The sequence below is a fragment of the Aedes aegypti genome, chromosome 3 (genome assembly GCF_002204515.2).
Source record: "Aedes aegypti strain LVP_AGWG chromosome 3, AaegL5.0 Primary Assembly, whole genome shotgun sequence".
In the NCBI taxonomy this organism is placed as follows: Eukaryota; Metazoa; Arthropoda; class Insecta; order Diptera; family Culicidae; genus Aedes; species Aedes aegypti.
The window spans coordinates 306,227,969-306,251,105 of record NC_035109.1 but is presented as its reverse complement, the minus strand read 5'-3'; the positions used below and the strand labels follow the sequence as shown (position 1 = coordinate 306,251,105).

General features: G+C 38.1%; 1 protein-coding gene across 1 annotated transcript; it reads right to left on the bottom strand.

Annotated features, from left to right (window-relative positions):
* Positions 1–5,715: 5,715 nt before the first annotated feature.
* Positions 5,716–7,201, bottom strand: LOC23687403. Its single transcript, XM_011495468.2, has 4 exons — positions 7,043–7,201; positions 6,285–6,966; positions 6,025–6,226; positions 5,716–5,971 (listed from the first exon to the last, which is right to left on the bottom strand). The coding sequence occupies exons 1-4, from the start codon at positions 7,173–7,175 to the stop codon at positions 5,729–5,731; spliced, it is 1,260 nt and encodes a 419-aa protein (XP_011493770.2). The 5' UTR covers positions 7,176–7,201; the 3' UTR covers positions 5,716–5,728.
* Positions 7,202–23,137: the final 15,936 nt, after the last annotated feature.

Sequence of the window (23,137 nt, the reverse complement as noted above, 5' to 3'; positions counted from 1 at the left end):
AGGTGATGGACTTTCGTGCCTGTTGTTCAATATTGCGCTAGAAGGTGTTATGCGGAGAGCCGGGCTTAACAGCCGGGGTACGATTTTTACGGCATTTTTACGGATTTATATCCAGTCAATTTGTTTGCTTCGCGGATGATATGGACATCGTCGGCCGAACATTTGAAAAGGTGGCAGACCTGTACACCCGCCTGAAACGCGAGGCAGCAAAAGTTGGACTGATGGTGAATGCGGCCAAGACAAAGTACATGCTAGCTGGTGGGGCCGAGCGCGACAGGGCTCGCCTAGGTAGCAGTGTTACGATAGACGGGGATACGTTCGAGGTGGTCGACGAGTTCGTCTACCTTGGATCCTTGCTGACGGCTGACAATAACGTTAGCCGTGAAATACGGAGGCGCATCATCAGTGGAAGTCGGGCAAACTATGGCCTCCAAAAGAAGCTGCGGTCAAAAAAGATTCACGCCCGCACCAAATGTACCATGTACAAAACGCTCATAAGGCCGGTAGTCCTCTACGGGCATGAAACGTGGACGATGCTTGAGGAGGACCTGCAAGCACTTGGAGTCTTCGAACGTCGGGTGCTTAGGACGATCTTCGGCGGTGTGCAGGAGAACGGTGTGTGGCGGCGAAGGATGAACCACGAGCTCGCCCAACTCTACGGCGAACCCAGTATCCAGAAGGTGGCCAAAGCTGGAAGGATACGATGGGCAGGGCATGTTGCAAGAATGCCGGACACCAACCCTGCAAAGATGGTGTTCGCTTCGGATCCGGTTGGTACAAGAAGGCGTGGAGCGCAGCGAGCTAGGTGGGCGGATCAAGTGCGTATCGATTTGGCGAGCGTGGAGCAGAACCGAGGATGGATAGATGCGGCCACGAACCGAGTATTGTGGCGTGAAATTGTTGATTCAGTGTTATCTGTGTAGATGTTAACTAAATAAATGAAATGAAGATGAAGTCGACGGAACCATTGATTCGACACGATGCTTGGACAGATTTTGGAGCAAGATGCATGGTCGGTCATGCTGCAGCAAGGAACCCGGTAGAACGGGAAACGTTATATGGGGGGAACAGAAGTCCTGCCTCTTTCGTAAGCAACACAAATTGCGGCTGGTGGAAGCGGAGTGCGAGTAGATGAAGCACCTTCGCCGGTCTCAAGAAACGCAGAAGTTCTGCCAGAATGGCTCCGTTCAAGCATGGGAACATCTTGACAAACGAATCTTAGGTGATTGAAAGGTGGAAGCAGCACTTTAATGAACATCTGAATGGATCTGAAAGTGCAAGGAATGACGGTCTAGATAACGAATAAAATCTCTTAATTAGTACAGTGAACGATGAATCAAAGCCTCAGTTTTGGGGATGGATGCCTTCCATAAGCTTAAGAACTGTAAAGCTGCTTGTAAAAATGTTGTCGGAATGCCGCGGATAGTTTAAGTGTAAGATTTTTCGAGCAATTACACTGCGGAACACGTTTTTGTCTCCAGCACCAAAATACCGCTATTCACTTAATTAAGGGTTGCTGAATCCATTGCCGTTTTCAGAAATATCATAGCACGTCCAGTTTTTGAGATATTGACTGTTGAAAATGCAAAAAATTACTATTTCAGCCAACTTGCATGCAAGTTGCCCAGCTTGTAAGGTAATATATTGGCTTAATTTGCCACTGAATTCAAACTTTATGTGTATAACAATACTTATCATCAAAGTTTGTATTATTTTCGATACGGAAAAGTTATTTTTTGATGGTTTAGAGAATTGTTGTATTTTGCCATATAGAAGAAACGAAGAATTTTGTATGGAGACTGCAAGCATGTTGAAAAAATCGGTTTAATCGAAATTTAATCGCGCAATTTCAATCAAATTATGTCTGAAATGAAAATTCAAGTTCTATTTTGCATGTTTGGTGGATTAGATTACAAAAAAGTATGATAAATTGTACTTTAAATTTTATGTAAACATTAATAAAAGCAGTATTTTGTACAACTTTGGCGACCTGTAGCTAAAAATTGTGACGTGCTGGAACATTTCTGAGAACGGCATCAAATTCAGCAGCCCCAAATCTACTAGAGACACATAATTAGGTTCTTGAGACACGCAAACATGTCATTTTTGTTACGCTGTGTTACCAATAGTAATATCGCCTACTGAAAGTTATCCTAGATCATTGACCATCGTATGTCAAGCAGAGAGTTTACAAGGCGGATGCTTAACCCGTTACCGTACATACTTATATATTATTGAGATCTAGTTTTTCTGTCAATGCCATCCAATTAAATACATAAGAAAAAACTTGTAACTTTAAGAAAGACAATTTACACCGTCTTCAGCAACATGCTGCACAGGATGAACAATTACGAACAGCAGACAATACGGAACACCCAGTAGCTCAGTAGTGATGAATTCTTCATTTGACGAAAAGTTTTCACCGACTGGAGTGGGAATCGAACCCACACCTCGTGGTACAATACGCCTAGGCGACTGACGCCACTTACCGCACGGCCTTGAAGCCCACATCAATCAGCTTCCAGAATTGCATGGAAAGTTTTTGGCATTAAATAGAAAGTTTTTATTCAACTTAAAAGTATTTCCCTACAATTACGAAAAAAGTATTTTCGTAACCTATTGTTTTTAAACCAAAGATTAATGCGATGACTCGTGAATTCGTTTTTTTTCTGTCAAAACATCTTTTACAAACAAACTTAGGTAAAAAAAATTTCAACGCTTTAAGTTTTGATTTAAGGTAAAAAAAGGTTAAATAATTGGATGTTTCATAGTTTTGAAATGAAATAACATAACATGTTCACTTGACATGCAAAAACAAATTATTGTCAAAAAAACACAATATATCATTGCATTGCATTTTGATTTACAGACTCACATGCTGAAATTGATTATTTTGTAGCTCTTTAGGAAAAAAATGTAAACAAAAAGCTTTATTTCTACTCTGACGCGTTGACTAGGTTTCTACAATCAATGGATTGTCGAAAAAATGCATGTAATTACTATGAATTCTTATTTACAGGCAAAAAGTTTAAAACATCAAAGATTTAAAGCATTTTTAGGAAAAATGAATGTTGAATGTTTTACAACATTTATATATCATCTAACACATATTTTCTAGACTCCTAGATTGAAATGTATATTAAAAAATTGAATGTCATCGCTTCAAGTTTGAACTAACTAGCAAATATTTTAAAACAATGAGGGTTTTCTCTATTTTTATGCAATATAAATTTTGAGTGTAATCTGAAGTTTTCATTTTACTCCAAACATGTGAACTAAACATATGTAAGCAAATAAATACCAAAATTATTTATGTAATCGCCTTGAATTACGATTTATAGGCTAATAAGTTAAAAACTTGGGTTTCTTGTAGTTTTTTAAACAAAAGAAATTTTGAGTGTAATTAAAAAATCTATCTGCTCAAATATAATCACTGTTCTTGTACAATCAAAGAACTACATGTCATTGCTTTACAACTCTATTTATGGACATACAGTTATACAAAAAAAAAAAAGAAAATTTTTTTTGGGTAAAATAAATTTTGAGTATTTTCGTACTTTACTATTTATTCTCAAATATGTTCACTAAATTACTACAAGTAGTTTTATGTCAAAACAATATGTCATTGCTTTATATATTGATTTTAAGGCAAAGAGGTTGAAAATTTAGGGTTCTCGTAAGATTTTGATGAAAATGTTTTATTTGTAATCCAAAATGATTATGTCTGCAAAAAAATTTTCACTGGACTGCTACAAACTTATACTGAAAAAACTCGATATCATCGCTATGAATTTTGATTTATATGCAAACAGATCGGAAACCTAGAGTAACCTTGTAGTTTTCAGAGTAAAACAAATTTTCAGTATAATCAATATTTTATATTTCTATCAAAAATTTTCACTGAACTACTTCGATCAATTGGTGTCAATAAAATCACATGTCATCGCTTTGAATTTTGTTTTCATAGCAAACAGTTTCAAATAAACAGTTTTTATAATCATTTTTGGTAAAATAATTTTGGAGTGTAATCAGAAAACTCTATTTCTGCTAAAACGATTTCAATGCCCTTCGAATGTTGTTTTTACAAAATGCTAGGAAGTGTCTATTGCTGGTGACTAAATTCTAAAATATAATTTCCACTGAGTGGAAGATATCAGGTCTGTGACCAAGTTCTCCAAACATAATAGCATTATATTTTGAAACATTTTCAAGTTGTTTGCGAAAATCACTGTCCTCTATTGGGGACGCTGGACGCTCGGCGCATCTGTCCTCAAAATAGGACTCTGGGCGTAAACAGGTTAAAACCATATCCAGCGGCGCGCAGCAAAACGATGTGTGGCAGCGAACTCATCGAAACCCCTTAGCGAAAGTTGGAAGAATACGATGGGCAGGGCATATTGTAAGAGTACCGGACAACAAACCTTCTAAGCTGGTGTTCACTTCGGATCCGGATGGTATAACAAGGCGTGGGGTGCAGCAAGCTAGGTGGGCAACGATTTGGCAATCTTGGGGCAGAACCGAAAATGAACAGATGCCGCCATGAAGAAAAATCAAGAATCATTCTGCGTATTCTCTTTTTTTTTCTTATAAGCAGGTGAAATCAACTCATCTGTATAAAATCTGAACTGCTACGATAAATAAAATGTTATGTTGTTAACCAATGTTAATAAAAGCTTAATTTTGTTTTACTAATTTAGCACGATAGTGTTGTCTAATACAGAACACCTAGATATAAGAAATAAATTTAATGTTTGGAATGATACTTATGAAGAAAAATAAATCATTCTGCGTATGTATATCAAGAATTTGATCTGTACGTTTCAAAAATTTAGCACCAATGTCCACATAAACTCCTGGAGACAGCTCCTTTGATACTTTTCCCTATGGAGACTACTCCTGCAATGTCTGTAAAAAGTTGCTCTATGGACTATTTTTGTAGACTCCAAAGCTAAAACATGTTAAATTTTTAAAATCGATTACCAAATCAATCTCATCTATCGCTTTATCAAACGAACTTCAATCAAATATAATACCGTAAATATTTTAATGAGGTATTTCGTCTACTAATCATTCTTAAATATTGTTTGCGTCGACTTTCAAAAATATTGTCATGATAATTTCTAACATCAGTTTCACTGAGTGGGATTATTTGCTTCAGATGTGTCATGTGATTGAAAGAAGATAACTTATGTGAAATTAAATGGTACGGCACAGTAGAAAATATAGTTTTTCAATTACTCATTAGTATTCCACCAAACTGTTCGAAAATTTACTATGTACTGAAATCTGCATTTGTTTATAGCTTGCCGAGTGTGTAAGTACTCTTGTCTGGTTTTCAGTTTCTAAATGTTTTTCCAACTTCCATTTAACTGTTTGAAAATTCATCTCTAAACGAAAAATTCTTATACTTATGTGTTCATGGCGCTAATCTTAACAAAAAATCATTCAATTCTTTATTAACAATTTTATTACACTTTTTACTACAAAAATCAAATGTTCACTGGTATCCTTTCAACCATACGATGTTAAGGTTAATGGGCTACCCGGCGCAGAAATGTGAGCTTGAAGTGAAGCTTGAACGACCAGAAGTATTATTTAAATACATTACACAATCTTACTGATATACATCTTGTGTACAGTGCAAATTGATGTGATTTTATGGTTTATTCAATTGTGAAATAAATGTCCAAAGTGCATTTTCAGCTATTGCTGTTCAACACTCAGATGTTCATTGCTCAGTTTTGCAAACATTGGTCAGAAACATCAGCATCGTGTAGGCAGTGTCTATCAAACTGGTGAAAGAAGATGTAGATATCTTAAACAGTCCCATACAGTCCATCGAAAATGCATGCTGAGTGTTGATCCACGTTATCATCAGAGATGCCCTCAGTCCAAAATACTTCGAATGGTACTCCCGGCTGTAGGGCATCTTGGTGCACAATTCGCTTATTGTGCTTCCTAATGAGTCGGCCTGTTCAAGATAATAAAGATATAAGGGTCAAACATATAAATTTATCATCTTACCACGTCCTGAAGTTTGTCGATCCAAAGACACAACAAGTAGTATTCCAGCAAGAAAATCAGAGTACTAGCCAGAGAAATTGCTGAAAGTGTATTAAAACCCACATTGTGGATTGCGTAGCCACTCGTTCCAATGCTGAAAATTGCAAAGTAATGCACAAAGAAAAATGTTTTTCCGATTATATTCTTCAAGATGCGTAGATGGCTGGAAAAATGAATATATGTTTTATTTTAACTTCAAATGGAAATGTTCGAAGAAATACTTCCAATATTCCAATTGTTGAATCGAAACCATTTCGACTTCGCAGCTCATCCACTCAAAATATTGATTAGGACTTGAAACAGGATGATTCAGCATGAGCCGGTATCGGTGGACCAAACTAGTAAGCTTTGAATGCATTCCGATGAGCAGTATTCCAATGTAAGTCACATTACTAAGATATTTCGGAAAGAATCCGAGGGCCGAAAAAGTAACAAGTAAGAAATTCACGACAGACGATGCAGGTTTTCCAATCATGTAGAGTTGAGGTGGCAATCCTAGGATCACATCCGCGTACCGGTTAGGAATCATAAACAGTACCGTATCGCTGGCTATTAGGCCAAAAACGATTAGCATCATAAAACGTGCTGATCGAAAGAACTTGAGTTGTTGAAATTCGTCGAAACTCTCATCGCCGGAGTTAACGCGGGTACCAATGATGAAATTTCTCAATGTATGGAGCGATCCTCTGAGACAGTTTATCGCAAACACTTTCATGCATGCAAAGCTGAGCGATATCACTATGAGTATTTCGCAAACAATTAGAAAAGAACCATCTTCCTCGTGATCCAGTGCGTGAATCAAACGCAGAATTCCAGCAATATACTGACAAATGAACAAACAGTTGGCAAAGTAACGAATTAGGCACTCTGCGGGCCAGTGGGATGTCAGTTCACTTCGGATTCCTGTGCCATAGAAAAATAAATACAATTGACAAATGACACTTAATTTGTTGAAATTCAGAACTTATGCGACACCTACCTGCAATAAGCAGCAACAAATCTAACAGCCAAAAGCAATTGTTCGCTCTATGTGTCAACAAGCTGCGTATTTCAAACATCTTGGGCAACCACTGGTAATTAAAACGTTTACGAGCTATGGGAAACGTAGCCATTTTACACCTAGTTTTCAAATCGAATTGACAGTAAGAAACTTATGAAATTGAAAGATAAGTGGTTTTGTGCTCCGAAACACATGTCGTCAATTATTATGTTGAAAAAGTACAGTTGTGACGTGATGAGAATAATGGGCGTATAAAAAAAGGAAATTATACAACACCGGTTGCCTGTAATTAATTCGTCACACTTATAGAAGCACTTTTATGGGTTACTTGAGTGCTAGTAATTCTTCAAAGTGTTTCTAAAGACGTTCCTTTTGATGACTATAAACGAAAATGATAAGTTGAAACAGGTTATTTCAATAAAACTATAAACAATTAAAGTATAGGTCTTAAAAAATGAACCAAACCTATTTTCCCATGCAAATTGGTCAGGTTAAGATAGTTCGTCTTTTCTCAACTGATTTTAATCTTTTTCTGTGGCAAACTATAAATAACTTAAATTTTTAAATCTTTTGATTTTTTGTGAAACCCATTGATTTAAAAACTATAGATGATTCCATACTAATACCCGGAATACCATTACCCGTAATGCAATTTACTGGAAGACCACTTACCGGAATGTACCCTCACCCGGAAAACCAAATCTTCCATTTTCGACGACCTTTATCGGTACATTTGTACACAATTTTTATTCTCTTTTATTGTTGCACAATTTTTGTCACGCTTACCATGGACATTCTCGATTCCCTCGGTTTCCATAAACACTTCTTCAAAAGATATCTCCAAACTGCTATGGACCAAATATGTTGCTCTTCTTTTCTTGTCAGCGATACGACTCAACTGGGACAAAGCCTGCTTCTCAGCTGAGCTGAGAGCCTATGACAACCGACCATTTTTGCATTTGTTTATAGCTTGCCGAGTGTGTAAGTACTCTAGCTCCGGAGAGTCGTCAAATTTGCCAACCAGAAATAATTTTGAATCGGCGGTATTCAATTTTACCAATGTCAGCTATATCTTTCTGATTAGTTTCACTAAACCATGAACGAATATTACAAATTTGTTTGAACGTGTAATTTATTTGTGATTTAATTAGAAAAGAATCGCCTAATAGATAGGAAAACTATGTCTTTAAACTAAGGATACAAAACGAAACATTACAGGCAAGGATAGAGAGAACGAAAACAATATTTTCATCATACATATTTGATGCCAAATAATAACAAGGTCATTATAAATTAGAGAAAATCGCCTAGCAAATGAGGTACGTTGCATTTCAGTAAATGAAACATCTCAGCGTTTCAAAATCTTTGGAGTTATGATGGTTTTCTTACTCTATTAACTTAGAACAGTTAAGAATTCAATTTTAATATTGTATCAAAATATAGAAAACAAACTAATCTTGCGAGGGAAGCGACGAACAACAGTGTAATTCTCATTTTAGCTTTATGATTTGAGGAAAGTTGAAAAATCAAGTATTAGTTTGGTGCCTCGGTAATCGAGAGTAGGGACACAATTCGCCATTGTGACGTCCATCTTTGGATTCCGAGATACTGCACCTCAATTGATCTACTTTTACCTTGAATTTTCTTGATTGTGCTATTTTTCCCGAATTTCATATCTCTGAATGTCTGCACCCCGAATTCAGTGCCAGAATAAGAAACTAGAATGAAAAATAAGAGGAAGATATTTGATCATTTTCGACTACACACATATTGCCAAAAATGCCGAGATCGGTGAAACTTGAAAGAACCGCCAACCAAATAAAGAACGGTGAATATCAGATGACCAGAAATGGGCCATTCTAGGAAAAGGGATTTGCATTCGAGTGATTGACGTTTGCAGAATCGACATTCGGTGAATTGACACTCGGCGAAAAGTCGCACAACCAATGGTATTGAAAATTCTAATCATTGCTTATTTATTAACATTTGGAAACTTGAAGAACCGACAGTAGAATGTTAAAAGAAAAGTTATACATTTGTACCCATATTTAGCCAGTTCAGTTCCTTTTTTTTATTTCCGTACAAAGTGGGCCGAAGGGTCTCAGATTTTTATGAAACCTTTTCCACAGGCAGGGCTCATCAATATATGAATAAAATAAATTGAGAAAAATTCAGGGTCGCCTATTTTCCCAGAAAACTCAGTTGGAAATTTTTTGTATTCCCCTGACACTACTTACTTTGAAAAATCATAACTCAAGAACGAAGCATCATAGAAACAAAGTTTTTTTATGAAAATGAAAGCAAATTTTCTCAGAAATAAAAAAAAAATATTAACTGGAAAAACTTTTCCAAAAAAATTTCTACCGTTGAGAAAATTCGTAAAGAAAAGCCGGAAAAACTTTGCTCCAACTTGTGGAAAATTTTCAGAAAAATATTTTTGAGAAGATTATTTCATTAGCTTTAATTGCTGAAATTTTTGAAATGTACCGTTTTGTCTCAAATTCCGAACAGACTCATATTCCGAACACTCGGTTTTTGAATGGCGATGTGGTTGAAATGTTTCGCTGAAATATGTCATCAAATTACAAGGAAATGGCAGTCAATTGCAATTCAATTTTAACGTCTTCCAATCTATTTTATACCTCTGGAGTAGTGATGATTCTCTAGTTTGAGACCAGTAGAACTAGCTCAGATAAATCTATTTGCGAAATTATTCATTTGAATACGATTTATTCGTGCTGTTCGGAATTTGAATCAAGGTGTTCGGAATATGAGACAGAATGAACACAGTGTTCGGCATTTGAATCAAAATGGTTATCCATACTTTAACGTAAAAACAATACTAAGTAAGCCAAAATAAACAGTTTTATTGTCACACCCAACAACTAACAGTTAAACTTAGCGAATCAATTGAAATTTTCACAAATGTCAGCTAATTTATGCCAATCAGATGCATTTGAAGTCACTGTTGGTCTCAAGTGTTCGGAATATGAGTCAAAACGGTACATTTCAAAAATTTCAGCAATTAAAGCTAATGAAATAATCTTCTCAAAAATATTTTTTTTTTTTTTCGTTTTTGAGTTATGGGGAAAAAATGTGCAAATTTGCCATTTTGAGCCTTTTCTTTTTTTTCACTAAGTTCAGGAAAATAATTATATTTTTGATGATTTTTAAAATTAATAGCTTAAGGAACAAAATTCGGACAAATTTTAGATGCAAATTTATCAACCCAATCTTCAGAATATTCCAAAATATTAGAAGGAGAAAAATAATTATTTCTCAAATTTCTACATAGCTACAGACCATAAAGTTCCACAGAAAATGTCGACTTTTTTTTCCCAAATTTCATTTTTATAATTTTTGATATGGATGAAATTTTGCACATGCTTTCTTTATGCCCAAAAATGCCTATTTGCATCATCGGCTCGCCATTTTTACTCTAGCCTTACTTTTGAGAAGGGCCTAAGAAAAAAATCCTTAATAATTTTCAAAAAATTATAACTTAGAAACGGTTTGTCCGATCAGTTTGGTGCCTTCCGCAAAGTTTTAGGTTATTGTTGGGACTATCTGGAAAAAAAAATATACACTGTAAAAAAAATGTTGTAATTTTTTATATACCGAAAATAAAGTTTAAAAATCAATTTTCTCAAAAATCGTATTTTTGATTTTTTTTTTTTTTATTTTTTTATATGTTAAAGTAGACAAAAAATAAAGTTTTTTGCACAGTGGGTCAAGATGAGGAAATCATGGACAAAGAAGTTATGATTTTTTTAAAAAAGGTGAATTTTTGAAAATGGTCATAATAAACTTTTTAAATATTTTTAAACTCGATTTTATGAAAGTACGCAAAATTAACAACAAAAAAGGTATACGGTAAAATCAGGCTAACTTTTATCGTTTTAAAGATACAGCGATTTCAATACAAAATTATGATATAATTTTCAATTATCGGTCATTATAATATAACTTAGAAACGGTTTGTCCGATCAGTTTGGAGTCTTTCGCAAAGTTTTAGGTTATTGTTGGGACTATCTGGAAAAAAATATACACTGTAAAAAAAATGTTGTAATTTTTTATATATCGAAAACAAAACTTAAAAATAAATTTTCTCAAAAATCGTATTTTTGATTTTTTTTTATTTTTTTATATGTTAAAGTAGACAAAAAATGAAGTCTTTTGCACAGTGGGTCAAGATGGAGAAATCATGCACAAAAAAGTTATGATTTTTTTAAAAAAAGGTTGATTTTTCAATATGGTCTAAAAAAGCTTTTTGAATGCTTTTCGACCCGATTTTATGAAAGTACGCAAAATTTTCAACAAAAAAGGTAATCAAGGAAACGATTTTTGTGAAAATGGATTTTTAAGCTTTATTTTCGAAATAAAAAAAAATTACAAATTTTTTTTACTGTTTATATTTTTTCCAGATAGTTCCAACAATAACCTAAAACATTGCGGAAGACACCAAACCGATCAGACAAATAGTTTCTGAGTTTTATTTTTTTGAAAATTGTTAAGGCTTTTTTTCATAGGCCCTTCTCAAAAGTAACGCTAGGGTAAAAATGGCGAACCGATGATGCAAATAGGCATTTTTGGGTATAAAGAAAGCATATGCCAAATTTCAGCCAAATCAAAAAATACAAAAGTAAACCGACATTCGAATTCAAATGGAACCGCTCAGTTGATGATAAATTTCGATCTACTACAAATGTGCTATGCCTGAAGGTCCTCAGATTATCACTTGTTCCGAATATCTCAATGTTATGTTTATTGAGGATTTTTTTTAAATTTTTCGCTACAGCTTGGGATGTAGGGCGTTGATTCATGTTTCGTTTCATTCCTTTTGGCTTGTTTTCGCTGGTTGTGGTAGTGTTGATCGGTTCTACTTTTTATGGATAGTAATTTTTGCGTAACCTTTTCTACTAACACCATTGTTTTGGAACTTTTTGAAGCATCTGTGAGTTTTATCACGCGGTCTATGAATGCGATCGTCGATAGATATCTGGCTTTCAGCGCAGATAACTCATTCCAGCAAAAGATGAACATGACGATCGCATTCATAGACCGTACTATCAAAAACTTGATTAATTCTTACACACAATTTACAAATGAATTGATAATTGATTGGCAAAGTAACTATCAAGTAGTGATAACAAACTCGAAGCTGAGAAGCATGCTCTATCCAAGCAGAGGTGCAATGGCAGACAGAAGAATAAGAAGAAAGTAAACCTAACCATGTAAAGAAACAGTTATATGCTCGGAAAGATATACTTTTCCAGTATGAATAAGTGTCCAACTGTCGAACCTTCAGCACATCAACTCCAATAAATGTCCTATGGTTCATTAAATACTGAAAATCACATATGACAGTTTCATCGTTTATAAAATAAGACCTAATTTAACTTTATTTAAACTTGTAGTTGTATAACTTTATTATATAAACTTCAAATTGAAGCTTTCATCAAGCTAAAGAGAAACAAAACTGTTTTTTACTTTGATCATATTTAAAAATATTCTAAGGAACCAAAATTTAAAATAAAAAAAATGTTCAGGATCCCTCGGTTATTTTTTTTGGGGAACACGTCAAATAAAAGCTTAAATCTAAAGTTTGCAATTTTCCCGGGATTCGACTTCCCGGGAAACGGGAAATAAAATTGCAATTTCCCGGGACATCCCGGGATCCCGGGATATACAATTCATCAACCACTTTTCTGAAAACAACAAACAAAAATCGAATTACAACTAGTTATCTAGTGAACTTATTGCTTATAATGATCTTCTTCTTCTTGGCATTACATCCCCATTGGAACAAAGCCTGCTTTTCGGCTAAGTGTTCGATGAGCATTTCTACAGTTATTAAATAAGAGCTTTCTTTGCCAAAGTAGCAATTTTCGCATTCGTATATCTTGTGGCAGGTACGATGAGTATGATGACCCAAACACCTTCAGTATGACTTTGCTTTGTAACCGCGGACTCTAACCACTCGGCTAATGAAGGTCCCTGGTTAGAATGATATGACAAGTGAATTGTGCGAAGGTTTTTGTTTGAAAACAGATGGTCAATCTTTTTTTTAATAGAACTACCCGGGAAATACGGAAAACCCGGGAAATACGGAAAACCCAGGAAATAGAAAATCATTTCCCGGGAAACGGGAATCCCAGGAAATCTCATTTCCCGGGAAATGTTCCCGGGATTGCAAACTCTACTAAAACCCTATATTTTTGAATGACGGAAGATTTGGCGATGCCTTTTTTTGTGATAAACCTTCCCCATATACACGCCGTGATGTGTATCTTGTACTATACTCCATCCTGAAATTGGATTTTTTTTCTCGACCCACAGTTTGGGAAACTATGCTGTTGAAAGCCACCGGAAGAATCAATGTATTATACAGGGCGAATTTTGTTTCTGTTTGCAAGCTGCGGGACCTAAGCTGGTTACGTAGTCCGTAAAAGGCCCTATTCGCAGCCGCAACACGTCTTTTCACTTCGCGGGAAACGTCGTTGTCACATGTCACAAGTGTTCCAAGGTAAACAAATTCTTCAACAACTTCAAACACATCCCCATCAAACACTACCTCACCACCTACACCATCATGCCTGACGCTATAGCTACCTGCAACCATGTACTCTCTTTTTGGTAGAATTAATGGCCGTGCCTATCCCCGCTGCCTTCCTCTTAAGACACACGAAGGCCTCTTCCACTGACCTACGATCGATTCCAATCAGGTCTATATCGTCCGACGTCCACAAAGCCAAGGAGCAGGTGCGAGCTTGTGATAATAGTGCCATTTCTCTGCATGCCAGATCTCCTAATGACACCTTTGAGTGCAATTTTGAACATTAAACTCGAAAGTGCATCTCCCTGCTTCAACCCGTCTAACGTCACGAACGAGGTTGACACCTCGTCTGCGATCCGAACACTTGATTTCGAACCATCCAGCGTAGCACCTATCAGCCTAATTAGATTCGTCGGAAAACCATGTTCAGACATTATCAGTTACAGCTCATTTCTTTTCACTGAGTCGTAAGCCGCCTTGAAATCAATAAACAGATGGTGAGTCTGCAAGTTATACTCCCGGAATTTGTCTAGGATCATTTGCAAGCTACCCAACTTCAATAAACAGATGGTAAGTCTGCAAGTTATACTCCCGGAATTTGTCTAGGATCATTTGCAAGCTAAACATCTGGTCCGTTGTCGAACGGCCCTCACGAAAACCAGCTTGGTATTCGCCGACGAATGACTCTTCAAGCGGTCTCAGTCTGTTGAACAGGATGCGCGACATAATTTTAAACGCCGAATTCAGCAGGGATTCCTCTGTAATTGGAAAACTCCAGGCTGTGCTCTTTCTTGTAGATAGGGTGGATGAGGCCATCCAACCAACCGAAGGGCAACTCTTCGTCCTCCCATACCTTCAAAAGCACTCGGTGGATTTACTGGTAAAGCTACTCACTTCCGTGCTTGAGAAGTTCGACCGGGATCTCGTCCTTCCCAGCAGCCTTACAGTTCTTCAGCTTGCTGATAGCTTTGTAAACCTCTCCTATGGTCGGTGGGTCCACAGCTTGATCGTCATCATCTAAGTTCATCCTGTTCGTCGCTACATTTCCATTTTCACCGTTCAACAATTACTGAAAGTGCTTCATCCACCTGGCAGTCATTGCCGTTCCATCGGTCAGAAAATTCCCTTCTCGATCATTGCACATGGCGGGCACTGGTACGGTATTGTGCCGCGCACCATTGACCATTGCATAGAATCTCCGCATATCATTCCGGTTCAAGCTTTCTTGAGCGTCAGCTACCACACTTTCTTCGTGCTGCCTTTTCTTTTTGCGGTGGGTTCGCTTTTCTTCGGCTATCGCTGCCCTGTACCGCTCTCTGTTCTGTCGGGTACCGGCCACAAGCATACAGCTTCTGGCGTTATTCTTCATGTCTGTCACTCTCTGGCACTCTTCATCGAACCAGTCGTTTCGTCTTCGTCGTTGACCAGTGCCAACCACTTCCCGCGCCGTTGTTGTCACAGCTTCGTAGATAGGGTTCCACAGGCTGTCGACATCTCCAGCAACGTTGATTCTTCCCAACTGCTCGTCTAGTTGCTGACGGTACTGTGCAGCTACCCCATCAGTCGACATGCGTTGTATTTTGAAGCGCAGCATTCTATTTGTTGTGGAACTCGTGACGCTGGATAACCGCGCTCGAATTTTAGCTACTACGAGATAATGATCCGAGTCGATATTAGGGCCTTGGAAGGTCCTGACAGGGGAGGGAGGCACAGATACTACACACGAAATTTTAAACAAAGTTTTTTCAAACTGTTATCTTTCCGGTTTGCCAACGACAATCAAGGCAGACTTGATGAAAATCGCTAGTTTTCTTTTATTGAGTACCTTCGATCTTGCCGGACTTACATGGAAAAAGGTCCACAGTATTCTATGCATTCAATATTAATTTTTATTCGAAAATGTAAAAAGATGCGTATTTCAATACTTTGTATTCAATCATAATGAAAGGTTTTATCGTGAGATTACTTTTGAATACTTTCGAATTGATTTTCATTTGATTTTTGTCACCTTTGATGAAAACCAAAAATATTGTTTGATCAATTACGCGCTATTATCAGGTCAGTATTTAAGATCTGGGCTCACAGTGACAGTTCGTGACAGCAGAATCTAAGCTCACTGTGACGTACAGAAATTTCGTATCGGTTTCTCCCCCCCCAGGTCCTGACATCCATGACATCTGAGAAATGTCGTCCATCAATCAGCACGTGGTCTCTTCGGGATCTAATCGCAGGCCATTATCATTGGTAACGGAATGAAGGCTTTCCGTCTCAATGACGGGTCGGAAGAAATCTTCTTACCCGATCTGCGCATTTGCGTCGCCGATGACTATCTTCACGTCTTTTTTTGGGCACTCTCCGTAGACCTTATCCAGGCTCTTATAGAACTCATCCTTCATGTCATCGGGCTTATCGTTCGTTGGCGCATAAAGGCTGATCAGGCTGTACAGTCGAAGCTCGTTATAACGACAACTTTTGAAGCGACAAAAGCTCTCTATAGCGACATTTTTCGGTCCCTTGAAAAATATTTTAGTGTTATAACTATTCTCTAAAGTGACATTTCTCTATTACGACGGTTCCTTTCGATGTCGTTATAACAAGCTTCGACTGTATTTGAAGAACTTGCCCTTAATTCTCAACACACAGATTCGGTCGCTTCGGTCGCTTCCACCAAATAATTCGCTTCATCTGTTTCCCAATCACTATGAAGCCAACTCAACGTTCTGCTCTGTCACTACCGCTGTAGTAGATGTGTTACTTAAATGAAGTGTTGGCGATGGGGTCCACCGCTCGGAATTCGCGTTCTCTGGTTCTCGGCCAGCGTATTTCCTGAAAATGCGATATTTTCAGAAGATCTCTCAAAGCACAAAGAAACAATCATAAAAAATGGAAACACTGATAATTGATAATTCTACCTTTCGCGATCATCATGAGTTTCGACTAATCTAGTCGAACCCTACAAATTTTGACCAGTGTCACAAAAACATTCATCGCCCGTCAAAGTAGTTGATTGCCTTTGTTCTTCTGCTACTCGCTAGATCAGTTATTGTGTCTGGCAGTTTGTTATTTAACTATTCTGTAGTTAAGAATCTGCAAACCTGTGGAAGATATATAAATAGTTATAAATAGGGAAAAATTAAAGTTGTTTGAAATAAATCGCAAGCAAGTGCTCGCAACTAAATTATATTTTACCTACCCATTTCATTCCGTATGTTAGATAAAACAAATTTGGTGCCTTGACCAAAATCGGTTGCAAGGAACATGACCGCGAACCATAACTCTCCAACGAAACTCTGGAGACGAAACTGAAAACTCCAAGTGCCATTCTAAGCCAGCGGAACAATAATCGATTCGTTTAAAAAGTTGCTTCCGCCATTGCACTTATTGACGATCAAAATTGGCAACACTGCTGCAATGGGATCGAATTAATTTTCCATGTATTATTATTACTATGAGATTACCGATCGAAATATTTGATTTTTTGAAAGCTGATAAATCTCTTGAAATGGTTTCATTTCCTCGCATTCCTCAGCGCGCTGATCATTTTCGCTGTTATGGTAATAGGCACTTGGTCCACTCTGACTGCACACTTTTATAGATTTTTATTGATCATCCAAAGTAAATTTATTACGTATCTCTCGCAATTTACAGCGTTCATCAAATCTGATGAAAGTGAAATGGAGGTAAGGTAATTTCGCATCTAATGAAAGAATAATCTAATTTTCCCAGATTTTGTGCTTAGTTTCTTCTGACTTAACGCCGGTCAAATCTAGAATCAATCATTTGGAATGAAAATTATTGTATTAATTGTAGGCTAAACGATCACATTTTCTGCGCGTTTTTTCTGCTAGCGAATCATAGTAAGGTCGTTTGGCATGAAGCCATCTTAAGAAATTCTTAGTTTCAGACTCATCATGCAAAACGACTTTATCCCAAATGACCTACTACCATTTAAATGGTATTCTTAGCCATTCAAACACTTCCTTAAATAATCACCAATTTTTCCAAAGGTTATCATGGTATTCCATGGCAGAACCAAGAAAACAAAATTCCAACTCCCTGCCGCCCCATCTAGGATGTTTTAATGAAAACAATATGTAATTGTTGAAGAAAATACTATATGACTGAAAATAATTTATACTTGGTAGAACTTCTTCAGGAGAATCCCTGACACATTGATAAAAAAATCTTTATGTGAATTGCTGTAGGAATCCTTAAGTGGCTTCTTGGAAGAAATCCTTGCGGGATTGTTGGAGAAATCGCTGGCAGTTTTCCAAGAAGAATTCTTGAAGGCGGAACGTGCACAGCCTACACTCCGGAAGCACTGATGATGATAAAAATTCATTCTACGCGCCCAGACCACGACATTAAGATCATCAAAGGAGATTTAAACGCTCAGGTTGGCCAGGATAAGGAGTGCAGACTGACGATTGGTAAGCGCCTACCAGTTCACGAACGGCAACGACCTACGATTGATTGGTTTCGCCGTCTCCAAAAATCTGGAGATTTTTGGTGCATATTTTTTGTCAAAATTCGATAGGTTGGATAGGATAACATTTGAACCCAAAACTTTAACACAACTTATACAATAGTTATCATTGAGATATTTTCTAGTTCGTCACAGAAAAATTTCTGAAGATTTGGTTTAGAAACGGTGGAGATAAAGCTATCTTGAGTAGAACATTTAGTTTGAGAAAACAGCTTTGGTGCATTTCGTTTGTCCGATACTGCAGTTCATATATTGAAGATATAAGGAAGGTTTGCATGCTATGGCAATCAAAATCCTCCTAACTATATTGTAGCCAACTGCATCTCAAACTTGCAAAATTTGAATTTTATCATGCAAAAACCACTGGCCCATAAATTATCGCTCCAAACATATTGGATTACTGAACGCATCTGCCCCATCTGATAGCTGTCGGGCTTGCTATTCAAATGAGGGCTTAAGATAATGCGTGCATGAATGATGATCGGCCCGTAAAAGAAAAATGTTGGAATATTAAACTCCACAACCTTAAACAGTTCTTGCATGACCGACTCAGCTTGCATTTCACGAAAAAAAAAAGTAAATTTCAAGCACCCATGAATCTCAAATGTATCGAAATTCAACCGCTGCTGGCGCACTGCTGCAAAAAATATCCAAACTAAAACGAATGCACCGAAAATCGCACCTGCCCTTAAATGCTTCGTTGTGATTTGACCAGAATAATTTTATCTGATCCCCCTTTTAGCCCTTTCGTTCGCTTTTGTGCCGGGCTGCAATCCGTACAACGAAGTCCATTTTTCGCTGGTTTAGCTCGTTTTTCGACCGACTCACGGCGTATTCTGCTCTCGTCGTCGTGAAGGTATGCGATATTTCGAATGATTCCATCAAATGCTGTGGTGTTTATGGACAAAAGGCAGAAAGGCAAAACGCCGAAAGATAAAAAATTGAAGAAAGACGTTCGACCTTTGTCGCTCATCATTTGAATTTCGACCTTAAGTCCTTTCGACTCTTCAACTTTTGACCTTTTGTCATAGATTCTTCAATGAGAAGGAGATTTTGAGAATATCTAGAAACCTCTTGAAGCCCCTGGAAGGCCCTGGGATTCCACTGGAACTTATTGAGAACTCTTATGATTCTTTTCGATGCATCTGATAACCTACTTGTAAAAATTCGGAGTGCTCAGAATTTGAGACAAAACGGTATTTCGTTTCGCATCGACCAGAAAAAATGTCGTATCACATACCCCTACTTCGTCGTCACTCGCCTTAGGGTTAAAACCAATCTGCTACAGAAATAACAATACACTTCATTAATCCTTTCGGCCATATGGACACACGCAGCCGAAACGGAGGCAGAAAAAAAATTGAAACCTAATGTACCTCCATATCCATACCGGAGCAGGAGGGATCGCTTAAGCCGTGCTTAACCTCACCTGCCGGCGATGTTGTCGAATGACCCGAACCCGATCCTGACCGGAGCCTTTGTTCCGAGAGAGTGTTGATTTTGCATTTTGGATTAGCCGAAACATTTTCACCGGGGCTTTCACTCTTTCCGAGTGCGAATCCAAACGGGTTTCAGTTCTGGGAATATTTATTTGGGTACACCTATAGGGTCGGTGTACCAATAGACGCACTGAAAAGAATAAATATTCATATAAAATCGGAAAACAAAACCAGCAGCATTATTTCTACGTCATCTTAATGCTTTTTGTCTTAGATGTAAAAAAACCTTTAATTCTTCCTTTGTATTGCTGAATAAAAAGTAATTTTTCTTGGAAGCTTTAATTTTAATCGAAACTATTTATGTCGATCAATTTTTAGAACACTTTGAGCTGTGAATTGTACCTACTTAGATAATTAGCTTCTGACTTCCATGCGAAAGATTATTTTACAATTTATAACAAAAAGGTCGTAGACGTCACTAGTGCGACTATAGGGGACTGTCTACTAAAGATACACCGACCCTACCTATAGCTTCTGGGAACCCGAAACGATGAGATGTGGTTCTGTAGCGAATGATGTGCCGGATGAGAATTTGTGTGGTTTATCGAATCATTTCTAGGGATGAAGGAGTGTGAAATTGGTCCCGATATCGCATGACAATGTAGGGTCAGGTAGGATTTTGTCAAAACCACCATTAATCCCGAGTAACAATAGCAGTGAAAGGATTCTGTCAAAAAGGATTTGCGATCTCTGGGAAAAGCTTTCGGGCATATGTGACGAATAGTTAATAGAAGGATTCGAATGACATTCAAAATATGGATATTTTACTAGAAGCCAATATTCATTTAGAGTTTCTTATTCTCTTTGGTGTTACCTTCTAACTAGAACATAGCCGACTTCTTAGTTTAGTATTCTAAGTGCGCTTCAACAATAACTAATAGAGCTTTGATGTGCCAAAAACCCTAGGAAATCGAAAAAAAATTCTAGACCTGATCGGGAATCAAACCGTGAACTTGATTGTTCTGTGCGCCTACCACTAGAACTGATAAGTGCAACCATGGCTGAAATGGAAGCTTTATATATCCGAAAAGCAACGCGCTTTAGAAATTGGACGAACGGCGTAGATAAATATTTGGGCAGTAAGTGAAATAGACCAGCAGAATAGTCTTCAGATTTGCTGGAACAAATCAAATTTGTTACATGTAAAATTTGATAAATGATCGAATGTCCATGGGGGAATCCGAGCTGTTCATTGACAAAAAATGAATTTTTATTGGTGTGGACCATCATGTTCAAAATAACCTTTTCAAAAAGTTTACTGACAGAGGAGCCTTGTGCTGCTGTTGCGGTGGTACCTATGATAGATCTCATGTGCCTCCAGCCATCTACAAGAGTGGTGGTGCCAAGCTACTCGTCCATTGGTAAGGCCACTTCCAACTGCTGCGCACATTCTTGGTCCCATAGCCGCTCGATGTTGAGCCGCGGCGTTCGACTTCGACACGAGTTGGTCTCCGTCAAAAGATTAGAAAGAGTGAAACATGAAGCACAGATAGCATGAGCGGGAATTATATGCAGAGATTTTAAACAACGGTCAACGGCGCACGTTACAACATCATACAAGAGCTCGCCATGAGCATTGGTCAGTGGAAACAGCTAACCGCTAAAATGACAGTGGCTACCACACGGGTGGTCTTCTTTCTAACGAGCAACAGGCCATAGAACATAAATGATGACAATCGAATTGTGTACCCACCGATTATATAATAGATTAAAAAAGCCATATGCGACCCAAATAGTTTAGTTCAGAACATTATCACTTTTCAATTTTTCAAGCGCGCTTCAAGAAGACCCAATATTCATCAAGGAAAACTGTTTCATTGGAATATAATACTAACAACTTTAATTTTTGACATGAGGTTTCACTACATTCTTTCTACCATTTCTCTTTTACCTTTCTGTGATGCTATTTCTAGCAATGTTTGTTCGATCGATTGAGTCGCTAACTTCAGCGGGAGAGAACGATACAACCGGAAGCATACTCATTTGACATGCAATGTGAAATCGAGTAATATCGGGAAGCAGCTAAGTGGCTTAAGCCGCCCTGAGGCCCTATCCAGAATCACAGGGGGTGAGGCTATGGTGTCAACTCCTTCGAAACGCACTCGGCAGGACCTTGACAAGTCCACAAATGCTGAAGAAGAACATAAACAGAAACGGATGAAACAACACCTGAATCCAAGAAAGCGCGTTGGGCAACAGGAAACCAACAGCTCAACAGCCTCGACGATCAACAAACCCCAACCAGAAGCTAAAAAACAGACTAGTCTAAGCTACGGTGAGATGACCAGTCGCAGGAGAGTCGGAATAAGACTTCCCCACGACCCAACTTTCAACGACTCAGCTAGACGTTCTCCAGGAGGCACTGCTGCTTCGGGTAGAACAACAACGGAACGCGACAATGAAGCTCAAGTTCTCTAACCTTATCTATAAGCCTGGCCATATGGTTCTTATTTGTAAGGATCAGGAGACTGCGGAATGGGTAAAGGAGATAACATCTGCATTAAACCCCCTGGAAGGCGTTGAGTTGGTTGCAATGGATGAGGATAAGATTCAACGTCCAGAACTGATTCGAGCCTTCTTCCCTCAAAGCGCACAATACACCGATGATCGTATCAAAGCTCTCATCAAGAGTCAAAACGATCTGATAACCAACAACTGGCGTGTCATGCAACGGCTCACTCCTAACAACAAGCATGTGGTGTGGGTCTTTAATGTAGATGGACCGTCCATGGAAAAACTCCTTCAATCCAAGTTCATCCTCAACTCCCGCTTTGGAGAAATACAGTTGAGGAAAGTAAAGAGCACAACCCCAAACTCCAATGACAATCCAACTGGACAGCCGACCCAAGAGAAATCTGAGGAGGCCTCTAGAAGCATCCCACAACCAACTCCCACCATACAGGCTAGCTTGTCTTCCTCTTATGGAAAAGATGCATGCTTGACCTCACTTCCTGGCCCAAGCGATGTCACCTCAATGGCTCCCAATAAGGGCAGTGGAAATGTCAAAAGTGTGAAATTAACCACAGGGGATAAACCAGCAGGCCTAGGTAAGGGAAAGGACAAAAACCAAAATCTAAGACATCCCCCAAAATCAAAAGTTGATGATCCGCAACATCCAAAGAAGGACGGCAAACGTCCGGAAAATGCGGAACGCCTCAGCAATGATTAAAATCCTCCAAGTGAATCTCCATCATGCTCAGTGCGCAACAGATGTGCTCTGCAGGAGGTTCACAAAAGAACACCTTTCCGTGGCACTGATTCAAGAGCCATGGGTCGACAAAACTCGAATACAAGGTATTCAACTAAACTCGTGTAGGTTGGTATATGATGACAGCCAGCTCTCTCCCAGAGCAGCTATTCTAATACGCAATGATACTAAATGTTTTCCAATTACAGAATTCATCAAAATGGACATCGTGGCGGTCAGGATGAAGGTTCCTACTGCTTTCCCTGGCGACGCAGAAGACATTCCTCCTCCAGAGATGGCTGCTATTGTCTCTTACAGTCAAAAACACAACATCTCCTTCTTTATC

Excerpts from the sequence above, each read along its gene's own strand:
- LOC23687403 (XM_011495468.2), bottom strand. The coding sequence starts at position 7,175 with ATGGCTACGTTTCCCATAGCTCGTAAACGTTTTAATTACCAGTGGTTG. Across the intron at positions 6,227-6,284 it reads CAACAATTGGAATATTGGAA|CCATCTACGCATCTTGAAGA; the intron begins GTATTTCTTCGA and ends TCATTTTTCCAG. Across the intron at positions 5,972-6,024 it reads TCGACAAACTTCAGGACGTG|GCCGACTCATTAGGAAGCAC; the intron begins GTAAGATGATAA and ends TATCTTGAACAG.